At 46.0% G+C, this 22,279-nt stretch overlaps 10 protein-coding genes across 10 annotated transcripts; 3 read left to right on the forward strand and 7 right to left on the reverse strand.

Annotated features, from left to right (window-relative positions):
- Positions 1–263: 263 nt before the first annotated feature.
- On the reverse strand, positions 264–3,119 carry JR316_0001182 (DNA repair protein rad14; the record flags this gene model as incomplete). Its single annotated transcript, XM_047886993.1, has 9 exons — positions 264–275; positions 306–434; positions 487–736; positions 1,042–1,145; positions 1,984–2,303; positions 2,361–2,379; positions 2,438–2,598; positions 2,650–2,943; positions 3,008–3,119. 9 exons carry the CDS (start codon positions 3,117–3,119, stop codon positions 264–266), a joined length of 1,401 nt encoding a protein of 466 aa, XP_047754739.1.
- A 325-nt stretch (positions 3,120–3,444) lies between these two features.
- On the reverse strand, positions 3,445–5,826 carry JR316_0001183 (Histone deacetylase 2; the record flags this gene model as incomplete). Its single annotated transcript, XM_047886994.1, has 13 exons — positions 3,445–3,983; positions 4,050–4,217; positions 4,268–4,408; positions 4,461–4,569; positions 4,619–4,711; positions 4,763–4,904; positions 4,958–4,988; positions 5,044–5,151; positions 5,203–5,277; positions 5,330–5,447; positions 5,516–5,591; positions 5,657–5,709; positions 5,776–5,826. 13 exons carry the CDS (start codon positions 5,824–5,826, stop codon positions 3,445–3,447), a joined length of 1,704 nt encoding a protein of 567 aa, XP_047754740.1.
- Positions 5,827–6,194: 368 nt separating this feature from the next.
- JR316_0001184 (FK506-binding protein 5) lies at positions 6,195–7,078 on the reverse strand (the record flags this gene model as incomplete). The annotated part of the gene is made up of 6 exons (XM_047886995.1): positions 6,195–6,229; positions 6,278–6,332; positions 6,386–6,409; positions 6,461–6,502; positions 6,553–6,812; positions 6,871–7,078. 6 exons carry the CDS (start codon positions 7,076–7,078, stop codon positions 6,195–6,197), a joined length of 624 nt encoding a protein of 207 aa, XP_047754741.1.
- A 587-nt stretch (positions 7,079–7,665) lies between these two features.
- On the forward strand, positions 7,666–9,394 carry JR316_0001185 (Succinate--CoA ligase [ADP-forming] subunit beta, hydrogenosomal; the record flags this gene model as incomplete). The annotated part of the gene is made up of 10 exons (XM_047886996.1): positions 7,666–7,704; positions 7,753–7,821; positions 7,873–7,945; positions 7,996–8,095; positions 8,155–8,245; positions 8,308–8,657; positions 8,710–8,949; positions 9,001–9,089; positions 9,139–9,253; positions 9,310–9,394. The coding sequence occupies 10 exons, from the start codon at positions 7,666–7,668 to the stop codon at positions 9,392–9,394; spliced, it is 1,251 nt and encodes a 416-aa protein (XP_047754742.1).
- A 181-nt stretch (positions 9,395–9,575) lies between these two features.
- JR316_0001186 (uncharacterized protein) lies at positions 9,576–12,633 on the reverse strand (the record flags this gene model as incomplete). The annotated part of the gene is made up of 2 exons (XM_047886997.1): positions 9,576–10,637; positions 10,690–12,633. The coding sequence occupies 2 exons, from the start codon at positions 12,631–12,633 to the stop codon at positions 9,576–9,578; spliced, it is 3,006 nt and encodes a 1,001-aa protein (XP_047754743.1).
- A 24-nt stretch (positions 12,634–12,657) lies between these two features.
- JR316_0001187 (uncharacterized protein) lies at positions 12,658–14,975 on the reverse strand (the record flags this gene model as incomplete). Its single annotated transcript, XM_047886998.1, has 4 exons — positions 12,658–13,875; positions 13,931–14,073; positions 14,131–14,508; positions 14,570–14,975. The coding sequence occupies 4 exons, from the start codon at positions 14,973–14,975 to the stop codon at positions 12,658–12,660; spliced, it is 2,145 nt and encodes a 714-aa protein (XP_047754744.1).
- Positions 14,976–15,383: 408 nt separating this feature from the next.
- Positions 15,384–16,215, reverse strand: JR316_0001188 (Pre-mRNA-splicing factor SPF27; the record flags this gene model as incomplete). The annotated part of the gene is made up of 4 exons (XM_047886999.1): positions 15,384–15,530; positions 15,590–15,743; positions 15,806–15,978; positions 16,039–16,215. The coding sequence occupies 4 exons, from the start codon at positions 16,213–16,215 to the stop codon at positions 15,384–15,386; spliced, it is 651 nt and encodes a 216-aa protein (XP_047754745.1).
- An 85-nt stretch (positions 16,216–16,300) lies between these two features.
- JR316_0001189 (NADH-ubiquinone oxidoreductase 30.4 kDa subunit, mitochondrial) lies at positions 16,301–17,499 on the forward strand (the record flags this gene model as incomplete). Its single annotated transcript, XM_047887000.1, has 7 exons — positions 16,301–16,466; positions 16,521–16,914; positions 16,973–17,029; positions 17,083–17,105; positions 17,161–17,201; positions 17,255–17,331; positions 17,388–17,499. The coding sequence occupies 7 exons, from the start codon at positions 16,301–16,303 to the stop codon at positions 17,497–17,499; spliced, it is 870 nt and encodes a 289-aa protein (XP_047754746.1).
- Positions 17,500–17,739: 240 nt separating this feature from the next.
- Positions 17,740–19,211, reverse strand: JR316_0001190 (Maintenance of telomere capping protein 1; the record flags this gene model as incomplete). The annotated part of the gene is made up of 4 exons (XM_047887001.1): positions 17,740–18,183; positions 18,234–18,362; positions 18,422–18,579; positions 18,635–19,211. The coding sequence occupies 4 exons, from the start codon at positions 19,209–19,211 to the stop codon at positions 17,740–17,742; spliced, it is 1,308 nt and encodes a 435-aa protein (XP_047754747.1).
- Positions 19,212–21,445: 2,234 nt separating this feature from the next.
- On the forward strand, positions 21,446–22,206 carry JR316_0001191 (Peroxisomal membrane protein 4; the record flags this gene model as incomplete). Its single annotated transcript, XM_047887002.1, has 3 exons — positions 21,446–21,597; positions 21,652–21,853; positions 21,919–22,206. 3 exons carry the CDS (start codon positions 21,446–21,448, stop codon positions 22,204–22,206), a joined length of 642 nt encoding a protein of 213 aa, XP_047754748.1.
- Positions 22,207–22,279: the final 73 nt, after the last annotated feature.

Here is a 22,279-nt window from a genome sequence, read left to right on the forward strand (position 1 = left end):
ACGTACTTGTAAAACCAAATTGCGTGGTCAAGAGTAGACTGGAGTATATATGATCTAGGTTACTCAAGTGGCCCAGTACAGAACATCACAGAGGCTTACATTCATGCTCAAGGAATCTGGGCCTTTCCCTCCTCGCTTTAATCTCATAATTCTGCCAGCAGTTGAGATGCTGTTGAAATGTAATATCAGCGTCGAATTTGCAATGTCTCGTGAATTATCTTACAAATGCAAGTCTGATTCATAGGCGAGAATACACTATTCATTCATTCAGTTGACTATATCAAAGGTTAGTTGGATATACGCACCTTTTGGAACGGTGCTTCATATCGGGGTATATCTCTTGCTTTCATCCAATACACATAGCGCTCAATGCCGTCTGAGCTAACATAAGGCCCTTTAGCTGATTTAATTGCTATTGGACTTCGAGCACGCTCCTAAATAATGTGAGCGTCCCATCAAGATTATAATAGAAGCAGGGAAACCCACTTGAAGCCGATCCTGGAAAAACTTGACTACATTCGGCGACGAATTGGGATCCTGGATGACGCGGGCATAGTTAACTTCTTCGTCAGGGCATTCCTCTGGAGGTGGAACAATAGGCATTTTCCATTGGTGAACTGGTTGCCATGGCTCAGGTTTTTGGAACGAGCACACCATGATGAAAATGATGCGTCCGTTTTGGATTGCTTTCACAGAACGAGTAACGTAGGATCTGCCATCGCGCACCCGTTCCACACTGTATACGATAGGGGTTGAAGGGGATGCACTCATTAAGAAATAACACTATATTGATCAGCACTTTTCTTTATACCGTAAAAAGTTGAAAATAATACATACATGCAATGACTGTTAAAGGTGCAGTAACATATTAATTCCAGAAAAATCCGTAGTTTAGATATGATGCATACGTGTAGTGCAAACGCTGGGTCAACACAATTCGTAGCCGACACTAAACCCTGGCTAATGACTTGTCTGAATGCCGGTCCCAGTCAACAACGATGTTGAAACGATAGGAAACAACAACGGCACTAAAAGACTCACCCACCAAACGCACCACGAGCAAGCAAAGGTAACCATAAAGACTTCGAACGAAAGAGGTTTACTTCAATTTGCTCTACTTCGAGTGAGGTAGAGATTTGCTCATGCTCGACTTGGTTCAATCCACCGTCCATCACGGGTATAATGAGAGAAAAGAGGGTGAAGATGATAATCAAGGGTTAACAATCTTCGTCGTCAACAAGCGTTTTTGAGATTGAAGTGCTTTACTGCTTGTGATATCCCTTTGCCAATGATGCTGTCTTGAATGCGGGAGTAATATAGTGACTACCCAGTCGGCATCCGGCAATACTTAACTCCGAGTACCGTTAGCTAAACTACTTGGTCTTACCTGCAGTGAACCCTCCGAGGGCCGACAGTCTTCAAACAACCTTCAGAGCATTCAAAGTTTATTGCGATATAGTTCAATCTTATCTCACTTTGATAATGAGGAGGAAAATGGTTTTCACAGAACAGAAGTTTGAATGTAGAGGCTTATAGTCCGTTCGATTATGTTGAAGCCCAGGCTCTAATACTACCATTATCCTCTCCAATTGCTCTGGAGAAAATATAACGTGGAAAGCTATACACCCCACTATTGAGATTTAGTGTAACAGAAATCTTAAGTATAAGGAACAGCGGGTAAATCGATTTTCGGACTTAGTACTTGTTGCGTGGCTTGCCTGGCTTGCCTGAGGGAGAAGGCGTCTAACGAAGTTAAGTCCTGAAGGGAGAACTTAAGGCAGTTGGGTGCCTTTGATCGTTGCCACACAAGTGTCCTGGCGTTATTATAAAATAACGAGAAAGTGTATGAGGTTTATCTATGGTAATGAAATATGAATGACTGACCTGAGAAGTGTATGCAAGAAGAGAAAACATACTCCATGATGTCCCCAAGAAATATCAAAGCTCTTCAACCTCAATGGTGAAGCCACACTCATGACATACTTGCTCTCCGATGCCGTCCCGAATGCCCTGCACTTGACTAAAAACATGCTTATGCTCAGCATCTTTTCGCCTCTGCCAAACGCCTTCTTTTGTTCGCTTTCGAAGCTCTTTTAAGCTCTGTTCAAACTTCTTGTTTTTCTTTTTATTCTTTTCCGCTGTTCGTCTTTCAAACTCGGCATCCAATGCTTCGGGAGATCCCCATTTCTTCCAAGCGAAGTCTTCAACTTGCCAACGCAGATACAACATCATGTTAGCGTAGGTAGAAGCGTGGGGATTGGCTTTGAGTAGATGTGGCATCAGTTCTTCGTCCTGGAGTTCAGCTGTATGATATCTAAGTTAGCAGAATTTGATAGGGAGGTTACTGATACCACACATACGATCCGTGAGCAAATAATCCTATAACGCATTTTGATAAGTATCTAAACTTTTATAAGAGTTTTCAAGGAAAACATACGGCTTTACACTCTGTTTTCGTTAATAGACTGTACTTTTCTGGATATTCGCGTTGACAGGGCTTACAGACCAGACATTTGAATACTTTCATAAACGTCGGGTCGATGTCCATGGAGTTACATTCTCTGCATTTTGCATTACGGTCAGGATCGAGAAACATGGCTAGGGAAAGTATCAGAAAGCCAGGACATTGTGAAGATACAGACGACGCACGCATATCCAGATTGTGTACATCTCTTTGCTTCTCTCTTTCCTTTTCCTTTCTTCGTAGTTCCTCGTCTACTTTCTTGCCATCGTCATCTAACAAGAAGCCTCCCTTGGTATTAACCATTTTTGAGAGATCATATTCGAAATATGTTCCAAGACGCGAGTCTCGTTGCAGCGGTTTGGAGGATGAGAGGATAGTATCATTTCGCGCTGCAGCTCCGGAGAGCGGTCGCTTGTTGTTAGAATTCAGAGCATTGGAAGAAGAGGATTCTTGTTCCCTTTGACGTTGAGCATCTTTGGCTATATATCAGGCAGTGTTTCAGTTTTTCCGATTCAGATATAGCCTGAGTACGTGCTACAACACCTTTGAGTCGGTTGATTTCAATTTGTTTGATATGTTCGGGCGTTGCCTGAAGGAAAGTCGAATCGAATGTTCGAGGAGGAGGAGTGGATGGTCTTTGATCATTAGAGGACATTTTTCAATTCTATAAGAAGAACGGAAGTTTGCTAGGCGAGAACGATGTAGAAAGGAAAGGAGAGAACTCACTATGAGTCGCGTGCAAGCCTAAGATGATTAATTAGTGACTCAAGTCTCGCGTCGCAGTCACGGGGTCTCCCTCTCAACTCGCGTTGGCTCCACGAAGGCGACAACACTCAGTTGGAAAACAAGGCATACGAGGCCATAATATTCAACTTCCATATTCAAATCGCTTCAAATCCCAGATGTTAAATGTACACTATTAAATAAAAGATACAATGATATAGCAATTACAATTCACAACCAAGAACAGCTCATACACGTCAAGATTCCACTACCGCTGGTGTAGAGACAACAGAGTCTACCGCCATTTTATCATCTACCGATACCTCTCCATCCTCAGACTTTTCTGCGGTAGATTCAGGGGCAGCTTCAGAGGCTTGGTTGGTATCCGCGGCCGCGGTAGTAGTGACTGGTGCTTCCGTCCCCGAACCTCCAGCGTTACTCTCCGCTGAAGGAGTATCAACATCCATGCTTGATTCCGCTGCGGCAGAAGCCAATAGGCGGACTGCGGTTGTATGACCGCTGGGTCCAGCACCGTGAGTATTCATGGTACCAGAGTTCAATATACCTCCACCGAGACCGAATTTGTGGTTACCATTGGGTTCTTCGCTTTCCCGTTTGCGGTATCTTGCGTGGTTTCGGCGGCCACCTTCACCTTCGTCATCGGAGTCAGAAAGTTCACCGTCTGCTTGGCGCCTTGCATCTAGCAAACGCATAGGTCGACGATCATTTGGGTCCATGAGATCTTCATCCTCGTTGGGATCGTCAAGGGCACTATCGATAGGCATTGACGGAATGTCTGTTCAGGACGATCTTCCATAAGCAAAATTATGACAGGACTCGTGAGGAGCAGAGTTTTACAGACCTGACATTTGAACACTTGGAGGACCACCAGCATGTCGAAGATTTTCCAAAACAATTCGTTTTACCCGATCAAGGTAAGCTGGACTATTCAGGTCATCGGCATTTGATGATTTAACATCAAGTTCATAGTCAGGCCCAAAGTATTCATAATACTCATTTACGGGAATTTCTAGGGAAGTAAATCAGCGACAGAGACCAAACAGTGCAATAAAGCATTACCCGGCCCAAGTTCTACACCAGCCGCTAATCCAGTCTCAAATGCCCATGCTCTACTGACATTGCGCATGGTATAGCCTCCGCCGCCGAGAAGAAGGAGAGGCTTGTTGAAAGATTTTACAAATTTGACACAATTAGCATGACCTGGGGTATTTCCGTTAACTTTATTTACAAGACCCGTGAAATATAGACGTACCTCGCATTGACAAATTTAAGCATCCCAGTTTGTCTCCTGACAAGGAGTCTGTTCCGCACTGCAAAACAATAGCTGATGGATCATAAGATTCCATAACTTGTCGGATTACCTGCAAGGATAGTTAGATAGCAGAAAACACGGATAACGGAAAAACTTACGGGTTCAAATACGGATTTGTAATTTTCATCAGAGATTCCATCCCGCAAAGGAAAATTGAGGGCATAATATTTTCCTTTCATCACCCCAACGTCCTGTAAAGTGAAAGTTAGCATGAATAATGTGGATCGCGCGACTTTACATACCCGAAGTTCTCCTGTACCGGGAAAGTATTCCCCATATTTGTGGAAGCTCACAGTCATAACCCTGTCAGTAGTATAAAACGCTTCTTCCACGCCATCCCCATGATGCACGTCGATGTCAATGTATAGAACACGGTTATGGTACCTAGCAGCAGTGTTGGTTTCGCGCTAAAGTACGACATGATGCACGGGACGTACCGTAGTAGTTCAAGGATACCTAACACAATGTCTATCAAACAAGTCAGATGAAATGCGAAACTCAGAAAATCCGTAAACTCGCAGACCATTTACATAGCAAAATCCACTCGCTTCACTTTTCTTTGCGTGGTGAAGGCCACCTGCCCAGTTCACCGCGATGTCACACTTATCACGGCTAAGTCTAGCAGCCCCCTCTATTTTAATAATGTAAGCAAGTGCATTAAATGCTAAATAGGATGAAATACCCATCGACCCTCCGGCAGATATAGAGCAATATTCGAAGAGTCCGTCGAAGACCGGACAATCATCACCAACGTTATCTTATACAGAGCTTGATATTGAGTGTTAATATTGAAACTATCGGGGACTCACATTTATGTTGCTCCTTTACAAAAGAATTCATATTACTTGGAGTGATACGACTAAGAAATTCAACATATTCGTCCGAGTGAAATTGGGTCATTTCACGTTTTGTAGCAGGTTTCGCCCGCTAGAATGCAATAAACATAGATCATGCTATGGATTAGATAAAACATAAACATATATAGGGAAACTTACGAAGATTTCCATTTTCTTGTACAAGCCGTAGTTCATGACGAGGGAGTGACACATGCGTATGCGAGTGGGCTTCATGCTGCAGGTTAACGAAAAAGACACTTGAGCTAACTATACAATCGCGTAATTCAAAGCAGGAGTTACGGATGCCCTGGCCCATAATGAAAGCCACCAATATCCGAATCGAAAAAGTAACACTACACAGGCGTCAATCAGCCGTACAAATATGCCTCATGAAGGCTATAGTAAAATACAAGACGTACGACGCGTTTCTTTTGAGTTTCCCCATCAAGCGGAATCATTTTTTCTGACATCTTGAGTAATGGAGAATGCGATTATTGCATTACTTTTGTGTGGAAGGAATAAGAGCGTCGAAATACAAAGAGCGTTTATGACCAAATAGTACCGTCCAGACGCGGCACACCACCGAGATCAACCTTCGCACGGTTTTTATTTGCCAACACCGTCCGATGCAAATAATGTCAATAAATACGTCACCGCGATGTGAACAAGTTTTGCCAATGAAACGGCTACTCCGGTGCATTGTGTATCCAGTGTAAGTTGACATGGATTATAAGAACATTCTCAGCGTACAACATCTACTATATACTACTATGCGGACCTACAAGTCAAACAGAAAGTAACGTAAAATGTGGTAGAAGAAAAAAGGCAACCATTAACTTTACAATTTATTTTTGCCCAAAGGCGCCTCGCGATCTATCGATTCATTAGTTTTGTTGCATCGTTTAAATAATTTTGGATCACCTTGGTATACCAGGGTTGACGGTGCAAAACCGAAGTCTTCAGCAAGTTGTATTCCCTGCCCAAAGATAAGTCACAGGTGTGTCTCTGAGAATATCGCAGTGAACGAACCAATTCTCCTGCAATGACGCGGACCTGTGTGCGGTGCTTGAGTGCATCGTAATTGATGTTTCTAAAATGATTTACCATAGACCAGTGATGCACACAATGTAGACTCGCAAACCAAAGCTTATGCCTGTTTCAATATACACCTTTTGTAGGATTAATGAAGGTCTCACCTCCCTGCCGATTGTGGTTTTGAATGAATGCATGTACGGTGTGATAGCATGCAGTGATATTTCTTCGTCGAAGTTTACGGCTGGGACAACTTCTTCCAACTGCTTTACAGCATCGAGTAATGCGGATCGCGCCCCGTCAATACTATTCTCCATTGGCGTGTTTCGAATTCGTGTATCGTAGGATAGCACCCGAGGTGAGGGGCTTTGCATGCACTCTATCAAGAGTACAAAGTGATCGCGGGCATGCCTAAGGTGTTTACCTTCAATACCGCTCGATTCAGTGAATGAAATATATTTGGGACAGAAACTTATTCATACCGATTGTCGAGCCCGGAAGATGTTTCGAGTTTACAGTCAGTTGTTCATCCGACGTCAGATGATTGTCGACGAGATCCACCGCCTGCAGAAGAACAGTCTTTGCTACCGCAATTTGTTGTTTAACAATGTCGCAAACCGCGTGTTCGGATATTTGTGAAGTCGAAGTCATGGTGGTGGTGGTGGTATTCTCAGTAGTAGATTGAGCCATCGTCAAATAAAGGGGAAGGAACCAAGTGGCAAATGATCGGGCAGAGCCACGTCAATTATATATACGTCAATGTGTATTGTAAATACAAGTAAAATAAAATACCACGATCAAGACGAGGTAAAGACCCTTTGCCTCGCGCACCCCTCGAGACTGATCCTATGACACTCCTGTAACAGTTGCCCCATGCTGCTAATAAGCGAAGGTAGTTTGAGAGTACACGAGGAGGAATAAATCGGAAAATTCGGAAATATTTCTCTGCCTAATTTCGAGCAACCTAAGAAGAGATAAGTCACCCGAACTCAAGGCGAGAATGGTAGTCGATCTGCCAAAGTAATGCCCACCCTGCCCGAAGGAAGGACGGGTGAGAGACAGGAAGAAGCCCGAACATCATCGACCGTCGTCGTCACTTTGGATAGAGAGCAAGTTCCAGGGTCAGCAATCATTTTTTATATCATTGCTGACAAAGCATATGCCTTTTGTGGACATAGCGTTCGGGGTCCGGTATCGGTGGTGTCCAGGTCATCAGCCTGTCGCGGTGCAACTGCATTCTCCCAAGTTTACATCCTTCCTATTACCTACTTTTCTCCATGTTGACGTCGTTGAGGAAAGCGGCCTCATTGGCGCGTGTATGTACTAGTTACAATCAAGATTTTCTTTTCTAACCTGTTCAGCAGACTGCATCTGCAGGTCAGAAGCGATTCCTGTCAATACATGAATACCAATCCATGAAGCTTCTTAACGACGTCAGTTTTTTTCTTAACCTCGAGTTATGTGTATCTTAAAGTGGAAACTAGTACGGAATTGCGACACCGAAAAGTGTTGCCGCAAAGACACCTCAGGAGGCTTATGACGTCGCAAAGAATTTTGGTAGTGTTGTTGAGTTGTGGCTAAAAAGGTATCTAACAAATTTTGCGTAGGCTCTAACAACCTCGTAATCAAGGCTCAAGTGTTAGCTGGTGGTAGAGGAAAGGGCAAATTTAACAATGGCTTCCAGGGTGGTGTTCATATGGTCGACAGGTCAGTATTTCCATACATGATCTATTGCAAACACTTATGAATATCCTCCCTCTTTCAAGTCCTAAACAGGCCCAGGACATTGCTGAGAAGATGATTGGTGCAAGTCTCATCACGAAGCAGACAGGTGCTGCGGGACGAGTGTGCAATGCTGTCAGGAATCTTTTTTGTAATCTTATACCAAAAATACGTATTCTAACCTATAAAAACCCCAGGTCATGCTGGCAGAGCGTAGACAGCCTGAGCATGAATACTACGTCGCCGTATTGAATGACCGTGCTTCTCAAGGAGTTGTGTTGGTCGCCTCTGCTCAAGGTGGCATGAATATCGAGGAGGTTGCCGCCAAAGATCCCAATGCAATCATTACCACACCCATCAATTTTAAAAAGGGACTTTCCAAAGAAGAAGCTATTGCTGTCGCTCAGAAACTTGGTTTCAAGGATGCAGATACCCAATCGCAAGCAGCTGATGTATTCATTAACCTATACCGAATCTTCAAGGAAAAGGATGCTACCCAGATTGAGATCAACCCTATGGCCCTTACCACCGACGGCCAAGTCTTATGGTATGCTATTATTGATTGTAAAATCTTTCAGAATTGCTTAAATCTCGCCTAGCATGGATGCTAAATTTGGTTTTGACGACAATGCTGAGTTCCGTCAAAAGGATGTCTTCGGTCTCCGTGATATCTCCCAAGAGGAACCCTCGGAGGTAGAGGCCCAAAAGGCCAACCTTAACTTCATCAAGCTTGACGGTACCATTGGTTGTTTGGTCAACGGTGCCGGTCTTGCAATGGCTACAATGGATGTGCTCTCGCTCCATGGTGGCAACCCTGCTAACTTCCTCGACGTCGGAGGGTGTGTCTTTTGCAATCTATTACTTGAGATCACTTATTGACGCGACTACAGTGGTGCTACTCCTGAGACTGTCAAGAAAGCTTTCGAAATTATTGTATCTGACCCCAAGGTCAAAAGCATCTTCATCAATATCTTCGGCGGTGCGCACATCTATATTCTCAGCACGCTATATTATATAACTTTTGCTAGGTATCATGCGATGCGATTATATCGCGGAAGGTGTCATTAGGGCTGCAAAGGAGCTAGATCTTACTATTCCTCTCATTGTGAGATTGAAAGGCACCAAGGAAGCTGAAGCCAAGAAGTAAGCCCTTCACAATGGTGGAAGATAATAACATATGTCTGACGTGTTCATCGTAGGATGATTAAGGATTCTGGCTTGAAAATCATTCCTTTTGACAGCCTGGATGAAGCCGCCGCACAGGCTGTCAAGTTGGCTGTTTAGGTTTAGATATTAGACGGATTCGACTATATTAATCACTTTCATATAACTTTTATGCGACGGCAAAAAATCGGTGTGATATAACACAAACGAAGACAGCATATACCGTAAGAAAACAATAAGTAACAAAAACTAGAGAGACAGTGTACAACAATTTTGTGCTAGTCGAAGCAGAGGAGGCCTATCACCAAGTCGGTCTGACGAAGGGTTGAGTAGGGGCAGGATTAAAGCCACTATGGGAAGGTTGATGATGTCCATTGTGCGCTGCAAGTTGTTGCTGTTGTTGAGGCGGGGGTGGAGGCGGGGGTTGGGGGGGCGGTATTTGCCCGTTATCTGCGCGTGGCTGACCACGGCCAGCTGGAATAGGCATGTAGCCATGATTTTGAGGGACCTGCACTGCATGAAGCATTACTGGACTACTGCTGTACATTGCTGACCCAGGGTGGGCATGTGCATGAGACATGACAGGACTCATGACCGGAATGCCACGCCCGCGGCCTGCATTCTGTGCTTGGGGTGTCGCGGGCATCATGTTCGGGGGCGGTGGTTGAGGGCCATAGCCGGGTGCTGGATAAGGCATTATTTGGGCAGGATACGGACCAACAGGGCGCATCATATTACTGTGTGGTTGAGACGTTGGAGGAACGGTCATCCACATTGGTTGGCTATATAACGGTGTATGCCCATTGAGCTGCATCCTACTCGGAACAGGGCTCGAGGTCATTGGGTGTCCATACATGACGGGTGCCGGTGAGTGGCTCATCATAGGTGAAGGATATGGAACATAGGCAGCAGGACGCATACCGTTTTGAGGTACAGGAGGATACGGATAAGTAGCAGCAGTGGGACGAGCTACAGGTGCGTGAGTAGACGGAGGCGAAAACGTTGCCCGATGCTGTGGCTGACTTGAGGCGGAGGAAGACGTTGGCACCGTTTGAAAAGCCCTAGTAACATCATGGAGTGACATTCGCGATGGAGCACTTGGCAATGACGGTGGTGGTGTTTCCCCGTCCTCGGACTTCACATCCTGCAATGTGAATGGTAAAGCAGTCAAATCATCAGCAATGCCTTCCAATGAATTGACAGGATGTAATCCGGCCTTATTGGACGGTTGTGACCAAACGGCTTTGAGGTGCTCAGGATCTGGGGCACGAGCAGGGGAGTCCTTCATGGGTAAGCTCACTGAAGACCTGCTCCATGATCCCGCGGAATGATGGGTGGGAGGCGTCGCGGGGACGTGTTCATTCTGAAAGCAGAGGTAAGCTGAGTCGTCGAAATTATCACAAAACACCACTTACTGAAGAATCTACCTTCTCCATTTTGCTAGGCGCAAACGACGGTACCCGATCCTCAGCAGATGCCAGAACCGGTTTCACTACTCCATTGGTCACTGGGGTCACTGTTGCAGCTTTCTCCTCCAGGGCTTGTTGTGTATCCGTGGTGGAAGATGTCTGGGTATCTATAACATCGTCCAACTGACTACCCACGATGAAATTGACTATCGGTGTTGCATCAGCTTCGATGATGCGAGAATCACGACGAAATGCTACAGCAGAACCTGCTGGCATCTTAGGTTGTGCACGGGGGCGTACTGCAGAGTTGCTTTCAGATTTTGTAGGAGAATTTTCGCTGGGCTTGGGGATTGAAGCAATGTGAGCCTCTGGAGGGGTGCTATCTGGAGGAGGCGAACGACTTGTGGTGTTCAGTTCAGCAGCGAAGTCTACCTTCGCAGGAGAAGGTGTAACTGGGTTTCTCCAAGTAGCCACTCCATCTGCATTGGTTGGTCGCCCAAACGCACCAATCCCGTTGACTTTCGTCGGGGCTAAGGATGGTATGTTGACTTTGGGACCCCTGCGCCTGGGAAGGACGATGCGATAGTTGATTTTACCTTTGTAGATAATAGGCTTGCGGAACAGTACGTCGTTCAGCGATAAGTCCCTGCGATTCATTTCTGCCACTGGTGGATCGAAAGAGAGAATGTCCATGCGGGCTTGAAATGGAGGTCTGAAGAAAGCGTGCAACTGTTTCTTGTTAATGAACGGTACAGGACGAGATACCGACGGAAACCGAAGCACACTTTTGCCTGCTGGTGGTGGTGACATTGGGGGCTGCAGTGCTGTCACCAAGAAGACTTCCTGAGGTTCGTCGCTATCGTCAAATTTGCGTGGCCTAAGATGTGGAGGAATCCAACGGTCTTTAGTAGTGACTCTGCTAGTTATTGAGGCAGATGTGTGGCCTGACGAAACTGTACGAGAAGGCTGCAAATCTTGATCGGTAGGATTGTTCACAGGAAGTTCTTTCGGCGTTTCATGTGTTTGCATTGTAACAAGTACACCTTTGATCCGCGACATAGCATCATCCAATGCTGTTATCGTAGCTTCCTTGTAAAATGCTTGATTACGAGGAGTTCGTTGAGCAACGAGATTATGCGGAACCTGTACTGTTTGCCCGCTTTCGTGTTGACTAAGCGGTTCTTTCGTCAAAAGCGCAGCAGTATCGGGAGAGGACGCCTCGTCCTTGGCGGGCAGTTGATTTTTGTTGGGTGAAATACGCTCCCGAGCAGATATCGAGGAATCAACTTGTTCGATCTCATCAGCAACCTGGGTTTTGGTATCGTCTGTTCTTGCTGGAGGCTCAAGCACTTCTTGGGAAACCTTTCTCCTCCAAGCACCGAAATCTGACTTCTTCAAGGATGGTTCGATTACTGTCGTCTCTTCAAAGAAATCGCTAGCGATAGGCCGTGACGCTCTTGAAGATAGAGCAGCAGCAGGATTGGGTACCTCCTTGGAGCTTTCCAGCGTTGATTCCGAGACGTCTTCGTGGCCAACGAACTTGCCCATTTCTGTGAAGTCTACAACTTCAAGTTCGTCTTTCGAACCATCTGCAATAGATTCCACTTGCTCCGCTGCAGAGGGCCCTGAAGAAATAAAGTTGGAAGGTATAGAAGGGCGAGATTGGATCTGCCGTGGTCGAGGAGATGTTGGAATCGGATTTGGTCGTACTCTCCAGGATTCTGTCTGAGATGCAGGCGAGGGGGGAACGGGTATCGGGCGCGGAGCGGTATTGCTCAGTCGTCTTGTGGGCCGAGATTCCGTGCGTGGGACGGCCTTCAAAGACGGTGGGCGTTGCAAAGATATCCTTTTTGGAACGGCCTCCGAGTTATTGGCATTTCCAGCTTGCAGAGAAAGTTCGGAAGATTTTACTGCAGCTTCGATTAACTGGACAGCTTCTTTCTCCTGCATAAATGATTGGATAAGATGTTAGTCTCACAAAAGAAAAAGGGTACATGCCTTAGCTGCGGCCAAAGCTGCTTCCTCTTCTTTTCGTTGTTGTTTCTCTTTCTCAGCTTTCATCTTCTCTTCAATCTCCTGAGCTTTACGTCGTGCCCTCTCTTTCAAAGCTTCGCGTTCTTCCTCTTCCTGCTGTCGCCTTTGCTTTGCTCTTTCGGCAGCTGTGTGCATCACATCTTTCCGAACTTCATCTAACTCGGGTGCACTGAGAGCGGGTAAATTAGCGCCAGGAGGGACAACAGGGGATACAACATTGAGAGAGGCTTGAGAAACAGCTGGAGAATGAGGAGGTATCCGTCCAGACGTGGAAACCGGTAGTCCCGCAGGTGATTCAGCAGGTGAAAATCGTGAGTCACGCGAAGGCAGGCGTCTAGAAGGCATACTTGGAGAAACTTGGGATAAATGAGGTGGTAGCTGGCGCACGCCTTCTTGTGCAAATTTCTGTGCGGCATGTAGAGGTACCGGTGGAGGACCTATGTTGCTTCTTCTACCCCGATCAGTATTGAAGTCACGACCTCCAGTATCTACATTTAAGGGAGTGTGATGATCTCGCGACAGGCGTGGGCTTGGTGGAGGACCATCTCGCCGCGGATACTGTTCTTTGTCTCTGTTTCGGTCGCTGGTAAAACCGTTAGGAGGACCAGGGACATAGTTGCCATTGCTGCCACTAAACCTTCTTCCACGAGAACTGAAATCGGCACCTGCAGGTTTCTGAAGAACCTGGATGTTATGTGTGTCTCGAGATGATTTAAGCTCCTGAGTGGACCCCGTCCCTTCTGGATGTTGAGAGCGCTTCGAGCCAAACGGCCCTGGTTGTTGGCGATGAGTTTGACTATAAGGCTCTAACCGATTTGAACGTTCGTTGAACAATACTCGAGATGAATCTTGAGGTGAATGAGAAGTATGTGAAATTACGGGAGAAGCACTAGGACTAGCTGAATGTGGAGGAACATCTCTAGGCACTGAGGCAGGAGAATTGCGAGACTTCGGCCAACTGCGGTCAAAATCGTCCACAAATCGATCTTCTTTGCTTACAGGTATCGTCGATTCCTTGAAATCGTCTGGCTGGGATCTCGGCACGTTTCCTGTAGATACTGACCCAGGTTGATTGGATTCGCTGGACTCGATTTTGTATTGTCGGCCATCTCCAAACTCAATTACCCCTCCAAGGAAATTGTCATCATCTTCTTCCATCTTCGAGGGGACTAAAATCAAACATGTGCCACTAAGAATGCGTTCTGTAACATACCTCATCCCAATGATGTACGTTAGGATCTAAATGAACGCCTCTGAATGCATCAGCTTCCTCCGATCGTAATAATTTCGCTGCATTATCAGAAGTAGCCTTCGCTTCTTCAGCTGCTTTCGCTTGCTTGCGTGATGTGGATGTCACTATTCAAGTATTGTATTGAATAACGATAACAAATGTAAAACTGGAAAAGTGCCTACCATTGGCAACCTCAGCAGCTGTTGGAAAATCACTGGGCTCGAAGTCGGGTCTAACAACAGGGGGTTTGACATTACCCCAAACCGGTTTGTTGGGGGTGTTATCCTTCTGAGAGGAGCTCATTTGTGGAACGGCATTCCTTGGTTGAGGAAGAATGACTTTCCCAGCATGAGGCAGCTGTGGGGCAGCTGTTGCCGAAGGTTGCGAAACAGGAGCGATTGGCATTGGAGATGTGCTATTCGGCGAATTGGTGGCTGGAGATGGTGCCACCGAGGACGGACGCGACCATCCAGCAGTTGTCGATGCTACAGCAGGACTGGCAGTCAATTTAGCGGTGACGAGACGAGAGTGCGACGAAGTAGGCTGAACGGCAGGTCGTGCTATGATTAGAACATCCAAGTTTTAGAAATCAGGCAATATTGACCAAGGGGAAATACTCACTCGCAGGGCTGCCCGACTTCGTAATAGACGAGCTACCTGAAGACGTTGACGTCCCGGATGCTGTATTCTTTTCAAGAAATTTCTTGTTGATGTTTACGGCGCTAAATCGTTTCGGATGTGGGGCAACTGGTGTTATTATGGAGGTTTGAACATTGCCTGAGCCCAATGGGACTAGAGAAGGGCGAGATGAAGTTGCATTGGACTGGGCATTGGCTGAATTCTGGGAGGAATTCTTCTCCAAATGTGGATCAGGGACTGCCACGGAAGGAGTTGACGGTGAACCACTATCCACATGCTTTGCCCTAGCAGCCTCCACCTCGCCCCCCGCGCTCTCCAGCACCTGTTCTTTCACCTCCTGGCCAGTCGAATCCGATAGCAGCTTAGACTCTGGAGTAGGTTGAGCCATAGACGCGTCGTAACACGCCTGTTTGTTCTTTTAGTCTTCCCGTTGATGTACTAGATGATGAGAAGACAATGAGCAGATAAGTCGTCGGAGAAAAGGGCGGTAAAAACGAAAGGAAAGATATACTGACCTGGGGTTTATACCGCCAGTGAAGGAAGAGGAATATGAATTCTCAGCTCTCAGGCAGTTCGCTGCTTGCAACCTCAGCACGGCCTCGGTCATCAAATTTGCTGTATATGGTATTTTTCCGGATCACAAAAACGGCCGGGGTCAAACATAATGCCTCCTTGTCCACCTTCATGGACCTAACAGTGCTGTATGTATGGCGATGGTATTAATTAATGGTATCGATGGGCATACAGTGACTATAGCCATTATGCAGTTTTAATACAATACAAACTCCCAAGCAACTCAGAGTTCGGCAAGCTCGGCCTCTTTCTTGTTCAACCTCTCCACCTCAGCATCCAAAGCAACGTTTGCCATTTCAATTTGGAGTACACTTGAAATAAGTTCTGTCCAACGTGTCTCCAATGCAGTTATTTGCTTGCCGAGTCGATCCTACGAGAATCGTGGTAAGAATGACATATCAATAAAACAGAAAAATGATGATGTTGAACCTGAGTGTTTTTGCGTTCACGATTAACATCAACGGTCAATTGTTGAAGCTCTTCAAGAGCTTTTTCGGTACGTTTCGCCGTAGCTTCCAGCAGGTAGTTTTGTATTCGATAGGCATTGGCTCCGTAAGTTTGAAGCAACGCCAGATTTTGTTGCCTAGGGTCGACGGAAATTTGCTAAATGCCGTTGGCCATTGAAGATCAGATAAGTGTACATACCTCAGCCGTTGATGTTGAAGTTGTGCATGTGCATTATCTAGAGCAGATTTCCACTCTGCATCAGACGCAGGTGTGGATGACGGTGATGGTAATGTATAACGCAAAGTGTCTAGCTGGGGGAATGGTTTGTTCGCTGCGACACGCTCAAGTTCTGCTCTTAGAAGAGGATTGTCCTAAAGTTAAAGGTAATTCATAAAGGAGTATATGTAAAAATAAGAAGTCCGCTCACTAACAGCAAATAATGTAACAGGTGGAGGCACGCGCGGGTGAAGTGTTTGTGTAGCTTTCAGTTCGCGGGCTATTTCTTGATCGACTTTCTCTTTCAAGTAGGGATATTTTTGAAGGTCGTCATCATAATAGGGCAATGAGTCGAAGATCTCTGAGACGATTGAGGTAGATTCTGAAGCCATATGAATGGTAAACACCGAATGAAGTTGATTGTTGCGAATACTGAGAGGTCGAGGAATGAATGGCATGGACCGGCAAAACCCGAAGATGATTGGGTCTACGCTAGTTGTTCACCAGAGCGACCACAACCTCAAAATGTCCTTCCGCGCAGTCGTTCGAGCAAGCCGTGCTTTTGGGGCTGTCTCGACACGCCCAGCGACGTACGCGGCAGTCTATCCCAGACGCCAGATTCATTCCACCTCTGCGTCCAAAGGTGAGCGACATCTTCCGACTCAATACCCGTAGTCATACTAAGCTATCTTTGCAGCCTCGACCTCGCCGTTCACTGAGCCCACTTCACCTAACCCCACTGTGACGCTCTACTCAGAGACCACTGAGGCACTTCATACATACGGATCCTACCTAACTCAATGTCTGCCTAAATTCATCCAACAGTTCTCGGTCCTGAAGGATGAACTGACCCTGTACATCGCGCCTTCTGCGGTCATTCCCGTCCTAACTTTCCTGCGCGACCACCAGCAATGTCAGTTCAAACAAATGATGGATATCAGCGGTGTTGACTTCCCCGAGCGCGAGAAGAGGTTCGAAGTCGTGTACCACCTTCTCAGTGTCAAACACGCTGGCAGAATCAGGGTCAAGACCTATGCTGGAGAGGCAGACCCGGTTCCCAGCTCCGTCGAAGTGTTTAGGGGATCCGACTGGTAAGTAAATGCCGCTTATAGTTGTGGCACCTCCAGCTAACGCGAACGCTGCTCATAGGTATGAACGCGAAGCTTGGGATCTTTTCGGCATCTTTTTCGAAGGTCATCCTGACCTGTTAGCTCTCCTCTCTTTCTTTCTTAAACGCCTACTGACTGAAATACCTCCAGCCGGCGCATCCTGACTGATTATGGTAATTTATCTTTTCCGAAAATACACCAACTTTATTGTGTTTAACTTGCCAATAGGTTTTGAGGGCCACCCTTTGCGTAAAGATTTCCCTTTAACTGTGAGTTCATTTTATTCTTTTTTGGTACCGCTGTAAGATTGAGTTTCCACCAGGGTTATACTGAGGTTCGCTACGATGAAGAGCGCAAACGTGTTGTCTACGAACCTCTCCAACTTACACAGGCATTCCGGTATGTTCCTCAAGGCCTGGGAGGTTATCGCAAGCTCATTAGCACCATTGTTTTAGCAATTTCGAGTCGTTATCGCCATGGGAGCAAGTCGGAGATGGCACAGCGGGTCGCCGCCCCGACAATCTCAAACCCCTGCCTCCGCCGAAATCAGAGGAGGTCAAGAAATAGATTACTTTGTGTTCTTCCAGACCAAAATATAGATCTTGTTATCCTAAGGCAGATCACAATAATTTCATTACCATCGTTATCATGAGGTTCCAGGGTCATTGCTATTAGTATATTGTACAGTGGGCATTTGGGGTGTCAAGGTTGATATATCAGGTGAATTATACAGCGAACCAGGCGGGGAGCACGAAGAGTCAAAAGAGGATCGAGTATATGCCAAATTGGGGACAAAAGTGTCAAGTTTTACACAGCGATTGTCGACCCTTCTGCTTTGTCTTCAGTCGAGTCAGTGCTCGCTGGTTCTTCGTTCAAACTATCAGCTTTGGAGGCCCACCCCATTCGTTCAACAACATATTCTTGCCCAATGACCTCCACCCCGATCCTCAACGAGTCGGCAATCAGGTCCTCGACCCAGTCATATTCATCCCACAGGGCAATCCATTTGCTTGGGACAGCCTGAGTAACTGTAACGTGGGTGAGCTTATGCTCCGGGTCATCGAGATAGATAAGGAACTGAAGGTATTGAGATGGTTCTTGCTTCGTCTCGGATTTCGTAGGTGGCTGCGAAAGGGTAGAGAAAAATGGTTGAATCCGGAGATATACATGGGAATATGTAGTGGCATTCGCTGAATTCTTAGTCGTGGACGTCGCTTTGTCATTTTTCTTGATCACATCTTCGATGTTTACCTGAAGGAGAATGTAAGAAATCATTAAGACAGATTGAAGAACAGATTTACCTGAGCAAGCTTCAGCGCTGCTTCGTAGCCGTCTACTGTATTTAGGTCACGTCCTTCACTTCCTTCTTTAGGTCGCGATTCGTTGCCTCGATTTACCACAAGGTCCCCACCCTCTACCTGTTCCAAGATCTGCCAAAAAATCATATCATTTTAACTGATGAATACGAGCGAGTAGTCCAAAGACCAACCCTAGCAAGAGCGCGATAGGCCAGAGGTTCAATACCTTCATATCCTTGCATATCATGGCTTAACCAAACCTGAATGACTTCATGTTCAGAGATGGGAGGAGCGACGACGTTGAGAATATCTGTTAGGGTAGAGAGACCGACACGCTTGAAATCTTGACCTGGATATGGCGAGATCAGACGGATCGCGTACGCCTAAACAGATTGAATACTGACCTAATTTATCAAGTTGCGCAGTCTTCGCATATTCTATGACCCCTTCTCCCCATTTCCGAGCTTGCTCGTTCTTTGGTAGATGTTTCACTTGCTCATCAACAACCGTCTTGGCCTGTTGAATGGCTGCAGAAGCAGATGACCACACTGATCCCCATCCCCATCCCCCTGAGCTCGCTTGGGCTTGGGATTGAACAGAAGTCGTAGATTCAGATTTCTCCCTCGCACGTTGAGCATCGGAACTCGCGGTTCTATTCAACGAAGAGGTGGATGAAGATGCTGATGGAAGCAGGGAGGACCCCCCTCCCAACCGCACACGTTCGGTACTCTTTCTCAGCGTTGGTGTGCCAGAGCGAGAGATGTGAGCAGTGGTGGCTCTTGTTGGTTCTGTGCTCTTTTGAGTAATCTCGTCAAGAAAAGCAAGGACTTCAGCAGCCTCTCCTTCGTTTCCTGACCCAGGTGCTCCTGCCGCTGGTTGTGAGCCATTGTCGGCGCTGGCTACCTCAGGTGGCGGTGCGAAAGAATCAAGATCGTCGAGAAATTTGAGAGCCTCCTCCTGTTTAGATTTCTTAGATGCCATTTATGAAGCAAGAGTCGGACAGTGATGGTTCGAATGAAGGCAGTTTGGGTGGTATGGCCCAGGCGTCCAATTGCCATATATGGTAGCCCAAACATGTACGCTTTGCGTTCAAACCTATTCCTTTCCTCCACCATGGTCACTTTTCAGAAATTTTGGTTGCTCTGTTCCCTATTTCTTCGTTACCCTTCGAATTCTCTGTATATGAGAAGTAATAGGACATACCGGGCACGGATTATGTTTTCGAAGCAACCCAACACTCATGTCATCATTTTTAACTCTGGAATCAGAGTCGACTATCGCCCATGTGGTATCGCTTTAAAAACACATATACTGAGTACTGAGGTGATTTTACTACTAATCAGTTGCAATTTTATATCCTTGAAATCGCCGTGCAGCACAAGTGGATCCCCTTATTACTTCAATGACCGTGCCCCCTTCATGCGAAAATCTCTCCTTGAGGCTCGACCTGACCCTCGGAATAATTCCATCAAAGCCATTTCCGACCTTTACGGGAGACTATATTTTCTGTCTGTAAAGAAGCCAAATGTACAACGCAATTTGGGCAATGGGCGCCAGATTTCATGGGTCAGTCCTGGTTCGCCAAAGGTCAGTACGCCTTTTTTTCCCAAGCGTTATTAATGTATGAAGTTGGAATGTTCTGTAACAATTCGATCTCCACGGCCGACATCTGGCAACTCCGCCATGCGTCTTTTCATCCTTTTTCGCAATCATCCTTTACCAGATAAAGCCACAATCATATGGACGATATGCCAGGCATGATCTGAACTTATATTTGAACAGCCCGTTTATCTTTGGCCCATTTATTCCTCTATGAGCACTTACAACAGTTTGCAGAGGACTGGGCCCCTTGATGAACCACTAGTCGTTATCAGTACCACTGAAAGACCTGAGAACTCGCATTTCGGTTAACTTCGACCAATCAAGTCCTGCGTTCTACCGACTCTACTTCAGTTGTATTTATTTTCCTCATGGTTAATTGAACTTTAATAGAAGTGAACGACAAGCCAGGGCACTTCCTGTCTCGCCAATGAACTGCCTGTTAATACTTTTCGGGGACTTTAGGTATGCCTGCGGGCCGGGATGTACGATTCGCAACTTGTCCTCAAGTCTTGTTCTTTGAACTTTCCCCTCTTGACAAGTTCATTCCACATTGCACCAAACCACGGCTCGTTTCTTCACTGGGCGAAATTCATTAGATTGCGATCCAAATAAACCTACCATCCATGCACCTGTCATGCATATCACCATTCTCATCGATTCGCAGACATGGTATCACATCATTAGCCTTGTTATATCAGATAACAAGACTCCACAAATACGGTTGGAAAATGGCAGATGGCCGACGCACTTAAACATTGTTCAATTTAAGAAACAACCAAAGACCTTTAAAAAGAACATACATCCATTCCGCTCCCATACATACTTCGTTTTCCTTCTTTTGACCCAATTCAGATCATCAAATACATAGATCCCACGATAGTTCTCCCAAAAAAGAGTCCGTTTCTTGCGAAAAAATCGAGCCTGTTTGGAAAGAAATGCTCGGATTTATACCTTTAAACGTGGTAATGACGAGCAGCTCAGTTCATTGCTATTGTTCTGTGGCATGTGTGGGCACGATTCAAATGAACACGAGGCAGACCACTCCCTCAGACCTTTACCACTGGGTTATACGTTGGTGGCATATATTGCTCCACTTCGTGTTTGGCTATTTATTGGTAATGCCCAGAGGCCAAAATGACTCGCGCATCTCTATGGTCAACTTTTCGACTGCGGTGGTATATACAATCTATTGGTACTCTAACAGTTAAGAAACTCAACTATCTTGCTTGCTAAAAACAGGTGGAACATATCAAGAATATATGATGTAAAACACTTTTGCTAAATGTTTTCGATGAACTTGGAAGTTTAAGGTGCCTCATCATTCATTTAAAGGCATCTGGTACCATATTAAGAGGATACTGACTTCCCCACTACTAAAATATTTTCAAAAAAAATGTTTGGCATGGCTTTTAGAATATTAAAGAAAAGCGATAACTGGATGCTTTGTGCTCAACTGAACGGTACAACTCCGGTGACGCAGTTGCAGTCTCGTGCATGTGATTAATTCATTCGGACAAGTTACCTGCCGCTTGCTTGGAAGACGAACAACCTGCTCCGGAACCACCATCTAGTCTCTTCGCTGGCGACCAACTCTTCAGGATACTGCTACCATCATGTCTTTGGCCCTTGTTAACGAAATCATTACCAACCCAGCTTTCCATGATTATCTAGCTATTCTGAAGGGTGCCCGAAATGGCTTTGTGTATGGTGTTAAAGTCAGGTTCCCCCATGCACTCGTCATGTCCATTCTTTTCGGTCGCGGAGAGTGAGTTTTCCGTCTCAAGCTTTTCTCGGACCCTTAACGAACCAATTTGGTCAGCTGGCAATCGCGACTCCGTGTGATATACCGAGCTACAAAGCAACACGCTTTGAATCTGGCCAAATTTGTCTCGCTCTATAAGACTGTTCTTTTGGTTCAGAAGAAGCTGAACGGTGGAAAGGAGCGAGACAGCGATACTTTTGTAGCCGGATTAATCGGTGGATATTTCATCTTTGGCGACCGAAATGCGGTGAACGAGCAGGTACGTCGTTATTTCTACCTTGATTGGCTGGAGTCTTTTAACTAAAATATTGTTTCTATTTTCAGATTGTACTCTATGTGGTATCGCGAGTCGTTGCATCGTTCATTCCTCGGGCGACCTCTCCGTATAATACATCCCCACAATCTGCACTTGCAGGATCTGCCGTGAAACCAATACCTCCGGATTCGAAATATTTCACACTATTTGCTGCCGTCTCCTGGGGTGCTGTGATGTGGCTCTTCCGGCATCGGGGTGAAACTATCCAACCCGGAATGTTCAACTCAATGAAATATCTATATCGCGATTCCGATACGTGGAAGGACCTGAAGACCCTCTTTTGGCACAATACTTAAAGTTAATGTCTTAGGATATATACCACATGTTATTAACAACAACTTACATCGAACTTATCCTGCGTTGTTCCTG

Source organism: Psilocybe cubensis, chromosome 1 (assembly GCF_017499595.1).
Source record: "Psilocybe cubensis strain MGC-MH-2018 chromosome 1, whole genome shotgun sequence".
Lineage (NCBI taxonomy): Eukaryota > Fungi > Basidiomycota > Agaricomycetes > Agaricales > Agrocybaceae > Psilocybe > Psilocybe cubensis.